The sequence below is a fragment of the Falco cherrug genome, chromosome 7, assembly GCF_023634085.1.
Source record: "Falco cherrug isolate bFalChe1 chromosome 7, bFalChe1.pri, whole genome shotgun sequence".
Taxonomy (NCBI): domain Eukaryota; kingdom Metazoa; phylum Chordata; class Aves; order Falconiformes; family Falconidae; genus Falco; species Falco cherrug.
In genome coordinates, this window is record NC_073703.1 from 28,609,549 (window position 1) to 28,625,782 (window position 16,234).

General features: G+C 42.8%; 1 protein-coding gene across 2 annotated transcripts in view; it reads left to right on the plus strand.

Annotated features, from left to right (window-relative positions):
* The first annotated feature begins 4,828 nt into the window (after positions 1-4,828).
* The window catches only part of ADSS1 (adenylosuccinate synthase 1), a 31,804-nt gene continuing 20,398 nt past the window's right edge, over positions 4,829-16,234 (plus strand). Inside the window, exon 1 of one of the 2 annotated variants that reach the window (XM_027800820.2) lies at positions 4,829-4,914. In XM_027800820.2, coding sequence (XP_027656621.1) covers positions 4,885-4,914 — 30 coding nt within the window. In that variant the 5' untranslated portion in view covers positions 4,829-4,884. The other variant, XM_055717072.1, reaches the window with a different exon arrangement.

Below are 16,234 nucleotides of genomic sequence, written 5' to 3' on the forward strand. Positions count from 1 at the left end.
CTTTGTGGCTAAGGGTCACAAAGAACCAATAGCTGAAAACACTGTCATCTTCTGTTAAAAAGGCCAGATTCTCTCCTTAAGCAGGACAATTTACATGTAGTCATATTAGGACAATTTGCTTTTTTTAAAAAAAAAACCACAGGTAAAGAGTAACCAAAAATCAGCCAAGCAAACAAAAAAAACCAGCAGTAACATTACTCTGGGAAAAGATTTGACTTCCTATGCTAATAGAGGTACAGTACAATAGAGAGAAAAGCCATTCAAGAATGACAATGCTGAATGCCATGATAAATACAACTCTAGGATCCTCTCTGACTTCAAAATGTAGCTGTATGCAGCTTCTTCTGCAGACAGAGCATCAGGAACATGTATTTCTTGCAGCAAGGGTATTTTTATATTCTAGCTGTTTGGAGCTGACCCGCAAGCCACGAGTTTTGAGAAGAATTAGTGTGTGTGTGAGGAGGGAACCAGTGACACCACTGCTACATTTTGCTGTCTTTGGTGCTCTTGATTTCAAATTGTAAAAACAACCATAAACATAATGCCTGACAAATACTTATTCCACAACAAGATGGCACAATTTCTATTATTTAATGGACAAAATTATTTTGCTATTATGCAGCATAAAAAATCTGAAATATTTAATGGAACAGTAAAGAAAGCTTTAGAGGAAATTTTGAAAGACAATAGAAGCCAGAAGGGGAATGAAACTGGGGTAATGTACAAAAGGGACAAGCAAAAGTAGAAACAGATCACTCTGGCTTTGGCTTCCTTTACCAGTTATCAAGATAGACCAAAGCCAGCAGACATGGATTTCATTAAGACACCCAACATGGTACATAGTATGGGGTGAGTACGATTACAAAAGGTGGCTAAGGTATCAAGTAAAGAGAATTGAAGTCATTAACAAGAATTTCTGTTGCATAGCAGGACCAGGCTATCTGCAAATGGTGGAGGAGATGATAGACCAGTGCAGAATTTTTTCAGACGAGGTCGGTGAGCTGTGAGTTCATGGCTGTGAAGAGAAACATGGCCATTGCTGGCTGTTCCCATATCAGATGGAACAAGTTCAGGTGTGACTGGTCTGGGATGCTGGGCAGCTCTAGACTGGCTAGTACCAGGGCAAGAAGCCCAAAGAGTTTGGTGTAAAGCCTGTGCTTGAGGAGTTGTGCCCAGACAGTTGATGAATGTTAGACCACAGGAACCAAATATCTTAAAAGACTTCACAGTAACCTTCCATCCTTACAAATGAAATAATGGTTGAAATAAAAGTAAAGTTTAAAATTCTATAATACAAAATTCTGAAACCCCAGCTGGAGACTTGTCTTTCAGGCCATATTAGATCACATATGGCATGTGGCTGTGATTATATACAAGAAATGCCAAGTAGCTGTATTGTGCATGCGAAGTGTCAATGGCAGAAAGAGGTAGCAATATTTCAGTGTGTGAGATACCAAGTAGTGCAGTAGTGTGGGAGAGGAGCTGACTTTCATCGCATATGTGAAACAAGTCCAGGAATATTTTAGGTGAGGTATTTCCAGCTGAAAGGAGAAGACATTAATTCCCATGCGTGGACCATAGTGTACAATTCTAGCTGCCCATATTCAAGAAACATGAATCAAATTCAGAACAGGTGCAGGGCAGGCAGATGGGAACAACTAGCAAATCGAGAGCCAGTCCTTAGAGGAGAACAGTAAAAAATTTTGGCTTTTTTCTGCCAAACAAAAGAAAGCCAGAGACTAGATGCAATTCCTTCTAGAAATATATACACAGGAAAGGGAAAGGAAGAAGTATTTAAACTAAATGGCAATGTCAGCACAGAACATATGAATATAATTTTGCCAGAAAGCTGGAAATTAGCACAGGCTTCTCACTAGAACAGCTCTGGAACAGTTATTCAGTAGGAACAGCAAGGTGGTGTATAATTTAGTTGACCACAGTAGCAGGGGAAACAAGTCTCAGATAGTTGGAGCTCCCTTGCAGTCTTCTCTTCCATATTTATCACCTCCACTGATCAGTGCTAAATACTCAGCTGCAGCATACAGAGTGAAAATTTAAATTTTCCCTAACTCCTTTTCGTAGAGGAAATATTGCAAACACTAGAAATTAAGTAGAGCAAGTATCTACTCTGTTTGCCAACATGAATGCTTAACAGGTGCAGTCTGCAGTATGTTCTATACTATTCCTATACATGCACATATGTATATGCATACATGTATGTGTATATGCATGGGTAGATGCTTGTGTATATGGATACACGCACACATACAGAGCCCACATATGCATGTTTGAAATGTGCTGTACATTCTGCTATATTTTTATTTTTCAGGAGTGCATTCAAGTATTCCAGTATTTTCTTTCCATCCTTATAGCAGAGTAACAGATTGTTACAAGCACTTTTCTGCATTTTGACCGCTGCATACACAATGTATTTCAGTGATCTCATATATATCATGGCATCTCACCTGAGCCACAGTTCGAGAGAAGGAATGTGTCACTTGAAAATGCTGAATTTCTGTCACTTGCTTTCTTGGTAGGAATCACATGCATGCATTTGCTAGGAGGAGTGTGCAAGCAGCAGCTGGCGCAGTTGCCCCTGCCTGAATATGCAACCTGGTATGTTCTGCTGGTGTTTTGCTTCTCTGCATGCTTGTGCTGCAATGTGCGTGCATATATATGCCTCATGCTAACAAAGTTGCATGTGCCTCAGGCAAGTCAGCAAGCTTACACTTTTCAAGTTGCATTTTTTAAGCTCCATGCCTGGAGCTACAGGACACTTTAAAGAAAAAGTCAAGCCTAGGGTATGGCTCATGCATGAGGAAGGGTTATGGGTGCCAGGTGCTGTCTGTTCACCTGTGGCACCAGGGAAGTGGGCACATAAATCTGTCCCTGTGACACAGCTCCACGCGCCTCACTTGTTCATTTGTCTCACAGCGATGGTCCTGTGTTTTTTCAGGTCACTGTGTGAGTGTACATGTGGGTGTGCATCTGTGCCTCATCAAAACAGTCCCGGGTATCTCAGGCCACTGGGACAGGGTCTGTATGTGCCTGTCAGCAGGGTACGTGCCAGTTCAGTAACAACACTCATAGATATTTTAGGCTAGCATGCATGTCTGTCAGACTCAAAGTGCGCCTGCCCATGTTTCTCAGGCCAGCGGGTAGATGTTTGTGTCTCATGATCCACGTGTGCCAGAGCAGCTTGTGTGCCTGTCCTTCTCTCTCTGACTGTTATGTTTCACAGGATACTCTGAGTGTACCTCTGCACATGCCAGGTTACTTTGCATATGCAATTCTCTGTGTGTCTGACAGCAACAGCCCAAAGTGCCTCAGAGCAACATCTTTGTTGCAGTGACCACAGCCCATGTTCCTCAGGCCAGTGTCTGTCTGTCTGGCAGCGACACAGGCTCATGCGCCTCAGGACTCTGTGTGTATCTCACAGTGACACAGCTCCTGCGCCCAAGACCAGCGCATGGGTTTGTCTCATGTCACTGTCACACACACCTCAGCACTGCTCGTGCATCTCACAGTGACAGCCATGCACCTCAGGATGACACATGGCCAGGTGTCCCTGTGACACGGCCCCACGGGCCTCAATCTGCCTCAGAGCCATATGCTGTGTCTCACTGTCACACAGACACATGCCTTAGACCCCTGACAGAGTGACACAGCTGCATGCCTCAGACCCATGTGTGAGTGTGCCTCTCAGTGACCCAGCCCCACATGAACCAGCGCAACACCTACTGCACGTCCATCTGTACCACAGGCCCGGCTGACTCAGACAAGCGAGTCTCGCTGAGTGTAACACAGGCCCATGTTCCTCTGAGGCGTCCCTGTTACAGACATGCCTCAGGACTGCATGTGCTCCACAGTGCCACTGCCTCTGTGCCTTGGCAGCTGGTGTATACATGTGTGTGGGGAGACCATGTATGTGTAAGGAGGCTCTGAGTGTGCAAGCAGACTGCATGTGAGGAGACTGCATGTGAGGAGACGCCACATCTGAGGAGACTCTGCGTCTGAGGAGACTATGTGTGTGAGGAGACTGTGTGTGTGTGAGGAGACTGCATGAGGAGACTGAGGAGACTGCATGTGAGGAGACTGTGTCTGTGATGAGACTGTGTGAGGAGGCTGCACATGTGTGGAGACTGCACATGTGTGAGACTATGTGTGAGGAAACTGCGTATGAGGAGACTGCGTATGAGGAGACTGCATGTGTGTGAAGAGACTGTGTGAGGAGACTGCATGTGAGGAGACTGCATGTGTGACGAGACTGTGTGAGGAGACTGTGTGTGTGACAAGACTGTGTCAGGAGACTGCATGTGTGATGACACTGTGTGAGGAGACTGTGAGGAGACAGCATGTGTTACGAGACTGTGTGAGGAGACTGCGTGTGAGGAGGCTGTGAGGAGATTGTGTTGTGTGTGTGGAGGCTGTGTGAGGAAACTGCATGTGTGTTACGAGACTGCGTGAGGAGACAGCATGTGAGGAGACTGTGTGTAGACTGTGAGGACACTCTGCATGTATGTTACAAGACTGCATGAGAAGACTGCATGTGAGGAGCCTGTGTGTGAGGAGACTGCATGTGTTATGAGACTGTGTGTAAGGAGACTGTGAGGAGACTGCATGTGTGACAAGACTGCGTGTGAGGAAACCACGTGTGGAGACTACATGTGTGAGGAGACTGTGTGAGGAAACGGCACATGAGGAGACTGTGTGTGTGGAGACTACATATGTGAGGAGACTGTATGAGGAAATGCGCATGAGGAAACCACATGTGTGATGAGATTGCGTGTGTGACAAGACTGTGTTTGAGGAGACTGCCGGTGCGTGGAGACTGCACATGTGTGAGGAGACTGTGTGTGAGGAAACTGCGCATGAGGAGACCGCATGCGAGGAGACTGCCTGTCTGACGAGTCTGTGTGTGAGGAAGCAGCGCGTGCGTGGCGGGTCTCTGTGAGGACACTCCGCGTGTGAGGCGACTGCGCGTGGGTGACGAGGCCGCGTGTGCGTGCGCGGGACGGTGCAGCCGCTGGCGGCGGCCGAGGCAGCCGGATCCGAGCACGTCAGCGCGCCGCGGGAGGCGGGCGGCGGCGGCGCCGTTAAAGGCCGGCAGCGGCGCCGCGGCTGGCGCGTAGGGGCTGGGCTCGGCGCCGGAGCGAGGCAGCGTGAGGCGGCGGTTCCAGCCACCCTCTCACCCACTATGTCGGGCACCCGCGCGTCCAACGACCGCAGCAGCCACCCCGGCGGCGGGCTCAAGCGGGCGCGCAGTGAGCCGGGCGGTAACAAAGTGACGGTGGTGCTGGGAGCGCAGTGGGGGGACGAAGGCAAGGGCAAGGTGGTGGACCTGCTGGCCACCGAGTCGGACATTGTGTGTCGGTGCCAGGTGGGTGCCGGGCCGGCTGTGCCCGCCGCTTTCCCGCCCTGTGCTTCGTGCTCTCCTCGGCCCCCGCTATACCCCTCGCACCCCTCGGCCTGCGCCGTCCCTCCCGCGCGGTTTCCCTCTCCCTCCCGTGCGGGTCTCCCACCACCCCCCAGCCTCTTTCCCCCCGCCTGCCTTTATCTTCTGCCGCTCCTCGCTCCTGTTGGTTTTCTTTCTCCCCTCCTTGCTCCTTACTCCTCCTCCCTGTCCCCTCTCCCACAGCCAGCGGTGGGACGCGGCTGTACCCCGGTGGGCAGCCGTGTGCCCCCCACACCCTCCCAACCCTCCCCGGCTGCGCCTCGAAATGCCATTCGGAAAGAAAAAGCCCTGAACTATAAATACAAATAGCTGACCCTTCACGATAAGCGACACAAGATCCCGAGGTACCAGGGGGCGGGGGGGGGACGCCCGCCTGGGGCGGGGCGGGCAGCGCTTCCCGGGAAGGCCGGGCCGGCGGAGGGCGGCTCTGCGGGCGCTTCCCGGCGCATCGCGGCTGCGGAGCCGCCGCCGCGGGGCCTGGCGTGGGGGCTGCTGCTTGCTTGCAGGAGTGTAACGCTGCTTGCAAGGGCGGGGTGTGTGTCTGCGGGCTTGTTGCTGTTACGGGAAGAAAAGGTTATGAGTCGGCTTGAGGAGCAGCTGCTAATAAACCTCATGAGTTTTCCCAAGTTTTACTGCGGGGGCTTTTTGGGATAGGGAGGTTGTGTTCACTGTGAAACGCCTGGAAGCGTATTCTGAAAATCTTCTGAAATGGAGCGTGAGTAAAATGGAAAAAGCGAGTTAGGTAAAAGTATAAGATTTAAACAGTTTGATGAAAACGGGAAACATCTTATATGCCTTTGCTTATATGGATTTTTGAATTGAGTATAACACACAGGTTCTTAAAATGATTGATTTGCCTAGTATAAACCAAATTAGACACAAAGGTGATCCCTAATATTGGTAATAACTTTTAAAAGACTGTTTTAAAATATTAATTATGAATGTATTAGACCAATACAGGTATAATCTCTTCAGTTGTCCCTGTAAACTCTGACCACATTAATACTAGTCCGCTTAGTCCAGCTCAGTTGGTATATACCTCAAAATGTATTCTGCTTTAAAGTGGATGATAGCTACTGAAAAGCTCCAGATATCCTTGAATCTGAGATAATAAATCCAAGGATGTTTGTGTAATTGAGTGTATTACATAAAGGTTGTCATGCAAGTTAAATATTTAGAAGGTAGAGGAAGTACTTTAAATTGGGACATTAAACTAGTAAGAACTTGAAACACCTTGGGCAGAAGTTTTCCTGCAAAAGTTAGCTAATGAATATGTATTACTGGGGTTATAGCTACTTTCCCATTTTTATTCCCCCCTATGTGTTGCTAGGAATTTATAAACACGGGGCTTGGCTTGTAAGTGCTTTGGTGAGAAAACAAAATTGAAGTTTTAGCTGAGGTGCGTTTTGTATAGACCCCAATCAAACAGTGCATTCTTGTGGGTTTACTGTTATTACTGCAAGAAGTTGTATTGGTTCTTTTTAGATCCACTTTTGAGGGATGCCCTGAGGCTGCTTTCAGGATAGATTTGCTGTCCATCCAGAGAAGTCATTTGCTAGTGTGGCCCCCAGGTGCAGCCTCAGAATACCCTTTGAAGGATTAGTGTGTTAACGACAGGCGAGATGGCTTAGAGGGTTTGATATGCTGCTGGGCATATCTGCATCATCTTTCTGTAGCCTGATGATGAGACCAGGATGGAGGGAAGGCTGGTGGATCTAGAATACCATGGGACTCTTTTCAGTATAGCATTTGCTGATACATGTGCATACAGACTGTGTATGAGGCCACAGTAGTATTACCAATACACTGATTTAATGGAAGTGTCTTCAGAATTGAGTTTAGAGAAGAATATAATTTGAAAGAGAAAATGAGTAATCATTTACCTTTGAGTAGCAAAAATTATGCAACTGAAGGGAAGAATGGGATTATTTATTTTTTTAATATGTAAGTGTCATTTCTGTGCATTTGGCAATTTTGAGGATGCATTTTAAAAAGATGCCATTTTAATAATTTCGTATTTCATACTTTCAAAGCCAATCATGCAAGCAGATGATGTATGATTTTTGCCTCTGCTAGAACTCATGGGACTGTTAGTAAAGAGATGCACGTATCTGAGCATGTGGACAGGGCTGATGAGTTCTGTCAGTGTGATAATGGTAGGTCATTAACTTACAGATGTAGTTGGTTTGAGAGGGCCTTCATTAATGCTGTGTACTACCATGAAGAACCTCAGTGTCTGAACCAGAATCTTGCTTGCTTTACATTCCTCCTAGGAACTAAGAAAAACTTGTAGTGCAGTAGTGCTTGCTTAAAGGAGATCCACCAAATGTCTAGCCTACAAGATTTAGATAAAAAGTTGGGACAAGTTCCATCAGGAATTTTTTGTGGTTTAGAATATGGTGATTGGCAAGGTTTCTCATGCCCTGTCCACTCCATTTTCTGAGGGATTGATGAAAAACAGTGTTCAACAGCTTGTTTTAGCACTCAGCAAAATGGAAGTAGGGAAAGGTAGAAAATGAATGTCTGAAAGAGGGGTGTTTGTCTTTTTAAAACAAGTCTAGATTCATCTAGATACATCGCAGTAGAATACTCCTTGAGCTAGCATTTTAAAAAAGGTGGGATCCATCCTCCTGTCTGAATGGGAATTTAAATTCAGGACCAAATCTGAGTTTGAAGAGCTTTCTCAGAATAGTAGTTCCTTAATAGTTCTATGAAAGGAAATAATTTTCATTAAATATTTCTCAAGTATTTTTAGTGATTGTGTTGATTCAATGAGAAAAATCTGTGACAGCTAGATTGCTACAGAAGAAATGAAATTGTGTTTCCTGGGACACTGAAAAGAGAGGCAAGCAGTCAAATGGGAAGGGGAAGCCCTTCACAGGCACAAGGGAGGCTTCAAACTCTGTTAAAAAAAAATCTGCATTAAAACCTTGGCCTTTTTTATTTTCCTGAGCTTTCAGAATTTAATTTCACATGTCTTGAGTCTCCATTTGTTGATCATGTTGTTTCAGTTTTTCTCAGTACTTAATTATATATAGTCTAAGTCAAAATGAATTAGTCACACAGCATAATCCACTTTTCACATTAGCAATGCTGAAATATGTGTCATAATTTAAACATGAAATCTGAGTTCACCTGAAGTAATTGATTTCATTTCACCTGTATATTTGAAGCTTTCTTTGTGAAAGAGGCTGTTCAATTAAGGGTAAAAGATCTCAATATTTTCATAGATGATGTTGAACAAAACTTTTCACAGGCTGCTTTCATGAAAATACCAGATACAAGGGCACACATACCCATATAAACAAGCAGAAAAAGTATAAATAAATTGGTAACAGGCAGTTTAGGTTGTTAAGGAACTGAGTAGTTTGTCTAAGTTCAGGTTGTTAATTGAGAATATCAAGAACATTTTACCTCTAAATCGCTCTTTCAGCAGGCAAAGGCATTCAAAAGCAGAAGGATGGAGGCCAATATTTATTTCTTATTGTGGCCTCTTGGGGCGTAGAACTGTCACATTATGCTGTGCAATACTTTTAATCCCTGGTAGATGTTCAGGGAAGGGTACACTCAAAGATTTCAACTGCAGATGTCTCATTTATATGTTACCTTTAAAAACAGGTTTTGAAGTTTAAGTCTTTTAACTGACAGAGTATCAGACATAAAGAGGGAAGTTCACTTTGTACTTAGCTTCTTAGCATGTTGTCATGGAAGAAGTCCTAATGTAAGCTTAAGTAATTTGAATATAACTTAAAAAGAGAGGTTTGGCATTGTTCAAAATGTGGGTTTGGATTGTGATTTCTTTGGTAGCAGCTCATACTTCAGCTGTATGTTTCTCAAATCACCTCATGTGTCGTGTGGCTATCTTCAACTTCAAAACTAGAGCTTGTGGCTGGTTTTACCTACCTGGGTTTTAATTAGATAATTTCTCAGATATGGTTTGGAGCACAATCAAATAGTCAACTGTCACAACTGCTGAGGTGATGTGCCTCCAGAGGCACCACTTAAACTATGTCTGTTCACAAAAAGTAGTATATAGGACTGCTGTAGCAAGCTCAGAGTTAACTGAGGACAGCTGGTGGTTGTGCAGCTCTGTTTCCTTAAAGTGAGAGTACGTAAGGTACACTTGCAATAATAACTTTTGGCTGAATGTATTTATCGTGCCATTCTGTATGGCTGTGAATGGAAAAGGAAATGGCCTGCATTGTCATATATTGCAGAAGTACTAGGCATATTTGTCAATAATGGTAAATTACTCATGAGGCACTTTCTCTTTTATAATTTGTGTGTGCCAAGAATATCTAGAAGTTCCAGTTGTAATGAAGAGTAAGTAATTCTGCCTTTCCTGATGAAGTTTTCTTGTGCAATAAATTGTTTTTCAACAGAACATCCAAAAATACTGTTAGGAAAATGTCCCATAAAGAATTTGATAAAATAATTGAAAGGGAGAAGAGAGAAAAAGATTTTCCAAAGCTCAATGTGAAAGATACAAAAAGTATTACTAGTACATTAGTAGAGCCACTGTGATAATAATACTTACCTGCGGTGGGTTTGATTTCAGTTACTGCATAGATTGGTAAAACAGTTGTGGGACAAATGCATGTCTTTCCTTCATACCAAAACCAGTGACTGTGATTCAGCTGTAGGGACTAGTCCAAGACAGTTTTAAAGATTTTTTTCAAGCCTTCATTTGTCACTGCTGTTTCAATGTTGCCCATGACAGTGCTGTATGTGTCAGACCTGTGACACTTCTGCCTTCTGAAAGTCTGGAAACAATCTGCCTGATGTTATCAGCATTCCCTTCACAACTGGTATTGAAGAAGCAACACCAAATAGTGATGGCAGTAAGGCGAGCTGTTACTAGATTTCTTGATGCTCCTTATATTAATGTGCTTTTATTTTTCACTAAATGTGCAGCCACTTCTTGAAACATTTCCTCTGTTGAATTCTGTTTGCTTTCAAGTGAAGAATTGCTTTGGTTTTAAAAAGGGATCATCTGATCTTTTGAGGCAGATGGATAAAAAATACAGTTTATGTTAATACTGGAGAAAAGCTGAGGAGGCTGAAAAAGGTACCAGAAAAACTTGCTGTTAAGGTCTTTTGTGGTTGAGTAGTTCAGTCATTTGGACCAAAGAGATTTAACCAAGTCATGCACCAGGGATGCTGAGTTGCTAGTTTTCTTGTAGTGGATGTTAACAAGTAAGATTGAGAGGGGCTAACTGGTGAGGAAAGGCTAGCAAAGGTTTGGGTTTCAGATACCACTGCAATGTTAAAGAACAGTCTAGGAAAGGGTGAAGGGATGTGCTCAACACTTACCGTACAGATAAAGGTTGCATATTATTGCCAGTTTTCTTATTCTAGGTTTTAATGAATGCAAAGTAAATACTATATATTTTTTTTAAAATGGTACTTTAAGGAATACAAATGAATGTAGTGTGAGCAAGTAACTGAGTAGTAAAACCCCAGAAGTGGCAGAAATGCCAGATGAGATGTTTTTCGCAGTGGTTTAGGTATGAGACAGGGTGGTTTCCTTTTGTTCCTCTGTTGTGCTGCTGACATGGCAGGGCAAAGCAGCCACGTGTTGTGACTGTCCCTGTTGATCATGGGCTGCTGGAACTGTTTGCAATGGGGATTAAATTAGGGCAGTTTTATGTGATGATTATGTGGGGTTACAGGGGCTTGTTGGGTACTGTTTTTCGCTGTGTGTATGTTATCATGTGTTACTCTCCTTTCAGTGAGATTTAACCCTGATATTTAGCATAATTTCTCTCTACAGGATAAAGTAGTGTGCAAAGACTTTAATCTCCTAATGATTTAGTGCTTGATGATCTTCAGTGAAGAGATTGATGACCTTGGAGTCATGAGTGTGCAGTGACTGCAGGACTGTAATTTTTGATTTCTGTAGTGTGTGGGAAGGTTGATAATCCTATTTGCACATACATGTACAATCATACAGGTGTATTCCTTTCTAAGTATTTTTTGCAAGATTCCCTGCAAAAAAGCAAGTAGGTTTTATTTTGCTATTCAGCACAGGAAAGGGTTCATTAAGTGCGAGTAGTTTCCTTAGCTACAATAAAGAAGTCCACCCTTTCAAATTTGAAACTTCTTTATAGCAGTCTGTCACTTATAAGGTATTTTATCCCAATTTTGTTTTTCATTCTGCTTATACATACTTATGTACTATGTTACATCATTTTAGACTTTAGAACAACATGGTGACTTTGCTATTTTAAACTAGCCTCTCCTTTGGGCATCAGCGAGATCATCTCAGGACCACCAGGATTATAAATACTGTATGAGAAGGTCAGGTTTAAAGTTTCCAAATCTCCATAAGAAAGCAAGCTTAATTTTCAATCCCCTTTATAAAGCCTGATGAATTTATTATCCTCTACAAGCATCAAAAGAAAGCAGTGGAAAATTAAGCTGAAGTGACATCTGTTCTGTTTCATTCCTGCTGTAACTCACTAGCTGTTGTTAACTTTTCTTATATCTGTAAACAAGTTATGTTCATATCCTTGGATCATATTACTTCCCACAGGGACATGACTACACTTCAGAAGAGAGGACTAAAGATGAGCAGATCTGTCTGGGTTTTTCATGTTTGATTTCCTTTATTTTAGGATTCTGCTAACATTAGTCAGAATACTTTTTCCACTATAGAATTTTCTATCAATATACCTTGAATTTGTTATTTTCTTAATACCTTCTGCTGGAGTTAAGTGTGTGTGTGTTGCTGTAGTAGGTTTTTACATGGTTTTACCACATTTTAAATTCAGTTTGAGAGCAAATAGCTAAAGTTTAAGAGTGTCTAGTTTGCCTACACTGACTGCTGGTTAAAATCTGAGTTAAATTTGACCTGCCTTTTCCAGTTGCATTTTTCAGATACTTAGAAAGACCAAAGCATCCATATAAGTTAGGGTCACTTTTCATTTATAGTAAAGGAAAAATAGTACATTATTGCTACAAAATATGATATAAGCTTCAGGTCTTGATATTTGCACTAAAATAATTCTATATATTTCTTTAAAAGGTCAAAAGTTTTGTTCAGCTCTTTTTTCAAGAGTGTCTGCATTTATAATCATACTAATGATCTCATTAAGCTTTAGGTCTCCTTCCATGGAATTCAGGAGTTTTTGAAGAGATCATTACTTTAATAGGGAAGGTGGGATCCTGTGAATTTTGTTCATTGTAAGAGACAGTGAGAAGAGACACAGCAGGAACACCCTCAAACAGAAGCAGGAACGGTTCTGTGCAGAGTTGTTCTTACTTGAAACCTATGCAAACATTCTTTGGAAAGAGAAGCAAGGCAAACTAGGTTTGGCTGCTGATGATTCGTCTTAGGAGACTAATACTTGCAACTCACTCCAGCTCTTTGTCACCACTGTAGCTTTAAAAATCACCGCTCCCTCATTTCTTCTGCTCTAAGTGTACTTTGGGTTATTCCCTAACCCAGTTCTTGCCAATGGCTTGAGTTAAAAAAAGTTATGATCCATTTCTTGGAACTAAGTTGGGTGCTATCAGGCAATAGTTTAACTGGAAAAATTAGCCAGAAATAAATTCCCATAAAGGAAACTGTAACAAGCACCTATGGCAGCAGCCTCCCAGCTGGAATGTACAGTATTCTCAGTCATCTGACTGAGGCTTTCACACACAGGTGATTTTGTGATGTTGTGTCTAAGGGTCTGAGTGTTCAGAGCACTCAATGCATTGCATTTGTCTGTGTTCATTGGTTTAAAAAAAAAAATCTATGTTCTAAACTCATTTGCAGTGGTGTAAATCAAGAGAAATACCATGAAAGGGAATGGATTGATGTTATTGTAAAGTTCATGTCAAAGCCACTTATGTTGGTAACACTTACTAGCTACATTTATACAAGTTCCAGGCAGTTGCTGCTGTAAATTAGAAATAGCCATCATTAGATTGTCAAGAGAAGAGACAGTTTCTGTAACAATGCTCCTTCTTGTTTATTCAGAAATACATACAAAATGCTATAAATGGAAGAAAATTACTCAGTCCAGATAAGAAAACTGCAGTATTTTGTAGTCTTTGTAGTATGATGAGAGGTATTTGGCCTGCAGATGCAGCTGAATTTCAGAAAATGTTTTGCTTTATTGGTGGATGGAATTAGTAGAGCAGGGACACTTCCAATAAAGAGATAAACAGGAATCATAGCAATTGTTTCCAGATGCAGTCTTCCCAAACTGCTGGTTTGTGGCTGGTATTCCAATTTATACATTTTAAATTTATAGATTATAATGCCAGAGGGGATCATTTTGTAATCTTGTCCGAGTACCAAGGACACAGTATTCTAGTAGCAGTTATACCACCGCCAAAAGGAGAGGTAATACAATCTCTCTACTCCTACTTGATACTCCCATTTACACTTGCGAGCTTTGCCTTAGGCGTATCAGCCAGTACTGCAACTGTGTTCAGATACCTCCACAGGCTTCCAGCATAGCTGTCTCCCATCCAAAGTTTGGCCTACCTTTTTGTTTCTAATTCATTTATTCTAAACCTGTTCATGATGTTTTATATGCTCACTGCATGTAACAGTTGGCTAGAGAGCTCAGGCTGCTGTGTGCTGCTGGTATACCACTCAAGTGATAGTCTGTTGGCTGCAGATCTTCAGTTAATGAGTTTGGGGTTTCCCCATTGCATTGATGGATGTTGCTAATGAAGAGGATGAGATCTGATCACTGTGGGACCCATTAGAAACCTACCTGTTCTGTCTTCATCCTCTAGTTACAGTTTGAAACTATCATCAGGCTTTAAGGTGTTCTTTGTGTGCTCTGTTGATTTTTCATACCCATCTAGTTAATCAAGTTATGTTTGGGCATTGTAGGGAGCACTGAGCAAATGAAGGATGTGCTAACCAGTGGAAACCAGTAGAGCATCTGGAAACATTCCTCCCGCATGTGCAGAATGCAGTCCCCTGCAGACTACCTGGCTAGCAAGAACAGGCAGAAACACATCTGAGCATGAGGACACATTTCATTCCTATTCAAACATGTATCGTAAGGCTAGCTGGGAGGAAAGGGTTCCTGCTGCAGGTACTGAACAGCCTCTTTGCTGCTTTGAACAGAAATTCTGTTTCTACTTTGGGATGTTTTGATATCAGAGAATAAAGAGATTATTTTAAAAACAATACAAGACAAAAAATACCCCAGCTTTTAAATGGCTGAGCACTTTGAAAGATGGATTTGTTTCTTCATCTTTTTTGTAAGTTCTGCCACAAAGATTGTGTTCTTTTCTTCCGAAGTGTTCATAATTATTAGTTCCCTGAAAGATAGTGTTTATACCAGCATACAGTTCTTAACACTGGTAAGATGTAATACTTCTCAATTTAGTGTATTGATTCTGTTCTTGTGTTCACATACTATGGAATAGTAATCAAAGCACATCACCTCAGTGCAAGAATCCAATATCGCAAGTAGATCAATACATAAAAAGCGTGGAAATGCATTTTCTTTTTAAATAAAGTGATGTACTGAAAAAATATTAAGCTGTTTTATGAGGCAGCTTAAGTTCCTCTATCTCCTGGTACTGGGGACAATATGTAACTTTACACTTCAATTATTGGAAGTCTGAAAACATAAATTAAAATCTTACAGAAAAAAATCCAATTTATATTCAAGTCCAACTGAAACATTCTTTAAAAATAATTAAAAAAAAACACCCCAAACCTTACCATATAGGATTACTTTGCTCTGAAAATAATGTCTAGTATGTTTTCTATTGGTTAACTCTTGAAAGCATATTGCAGCTCTTTCTATTAACTTAAAGGTTGTTTTCCAACCTGGAATGATGGGCATTTTAGGTTGTTGAATTTAAGCCACATTGCTGGTGGTCTGCTGGATTTTAGAAGAAAGGAAGCATAGCTTGCAGCACCACAAGGTAATAGAGCGTTCCTTAGGCAAAATAAGTTGAAAGTACACATATTTAATGCTTTTAATAGAGCCTTAACTTCTAGCACTTTCAAAGTTAATAACTGATCTGTTAAGCAATGTAGGTACTTTGAAAAGGCTGAATGCTAATTTTCTGCTGCAGGCTGTTGTGCTGGGTTGACCCAGGTTGGATGCCAGGTGCCCACCAAAACCACTCTATCTCTCCCTTCCTTAACCAGGCAGGGGAGAGAAAATACTACAAAAGGCTTGTGAGTAGAGATAAGGACAGGGAGAGGTAACTACAGTTGCTGTCATGGGCAAAACAGACTTGACTTGAGGAAAAAGTAGTTTAAAAATTAATGAGAAACAAAACCAAATCTTAAAAATACCTTTCCCTAACCCTACCTTCTTCCCAGGCTTATCTTTACTCCCAAATCTCCTCCCCCTGCAGTGGAACAGGGGGATGGGGCATGGGGCTTGCAGTCAGTTCATGACATATCTCTGCTGTTCCTCATGCTCTTCCCCAGCGTGGGGTCCCTCCCATGGGAGACAGCCCTCTGTGAACCTCTCCAATGTGAGTCCTTCCCACGGGCTGTGGTTCTTCACACACTGCTCCAGGGTCGGTCCCTCCCATGGGGTGCAGTTCAGGAACAGACTGCTCCAGCCTGGGTCCCCTGTGGGGTCACAGGTCCTGCCCAAACCTGCTCCAGTGTGGGCTTCCCTTGGGTCACAGCCACCTTCAGGCACCCACCTGCTCTGGTGTGGGGTCATCCTTGGGCTGAGGTGGGTATCTGCTCCACCATGAACCTGCCTGGGCTGCAGGGGCACAGCCTGCCACACCATGGGCTTCACCATGGGCTGCAGGGGAATCTCTGGTCCGGTGCCTGGAGCACCTCCT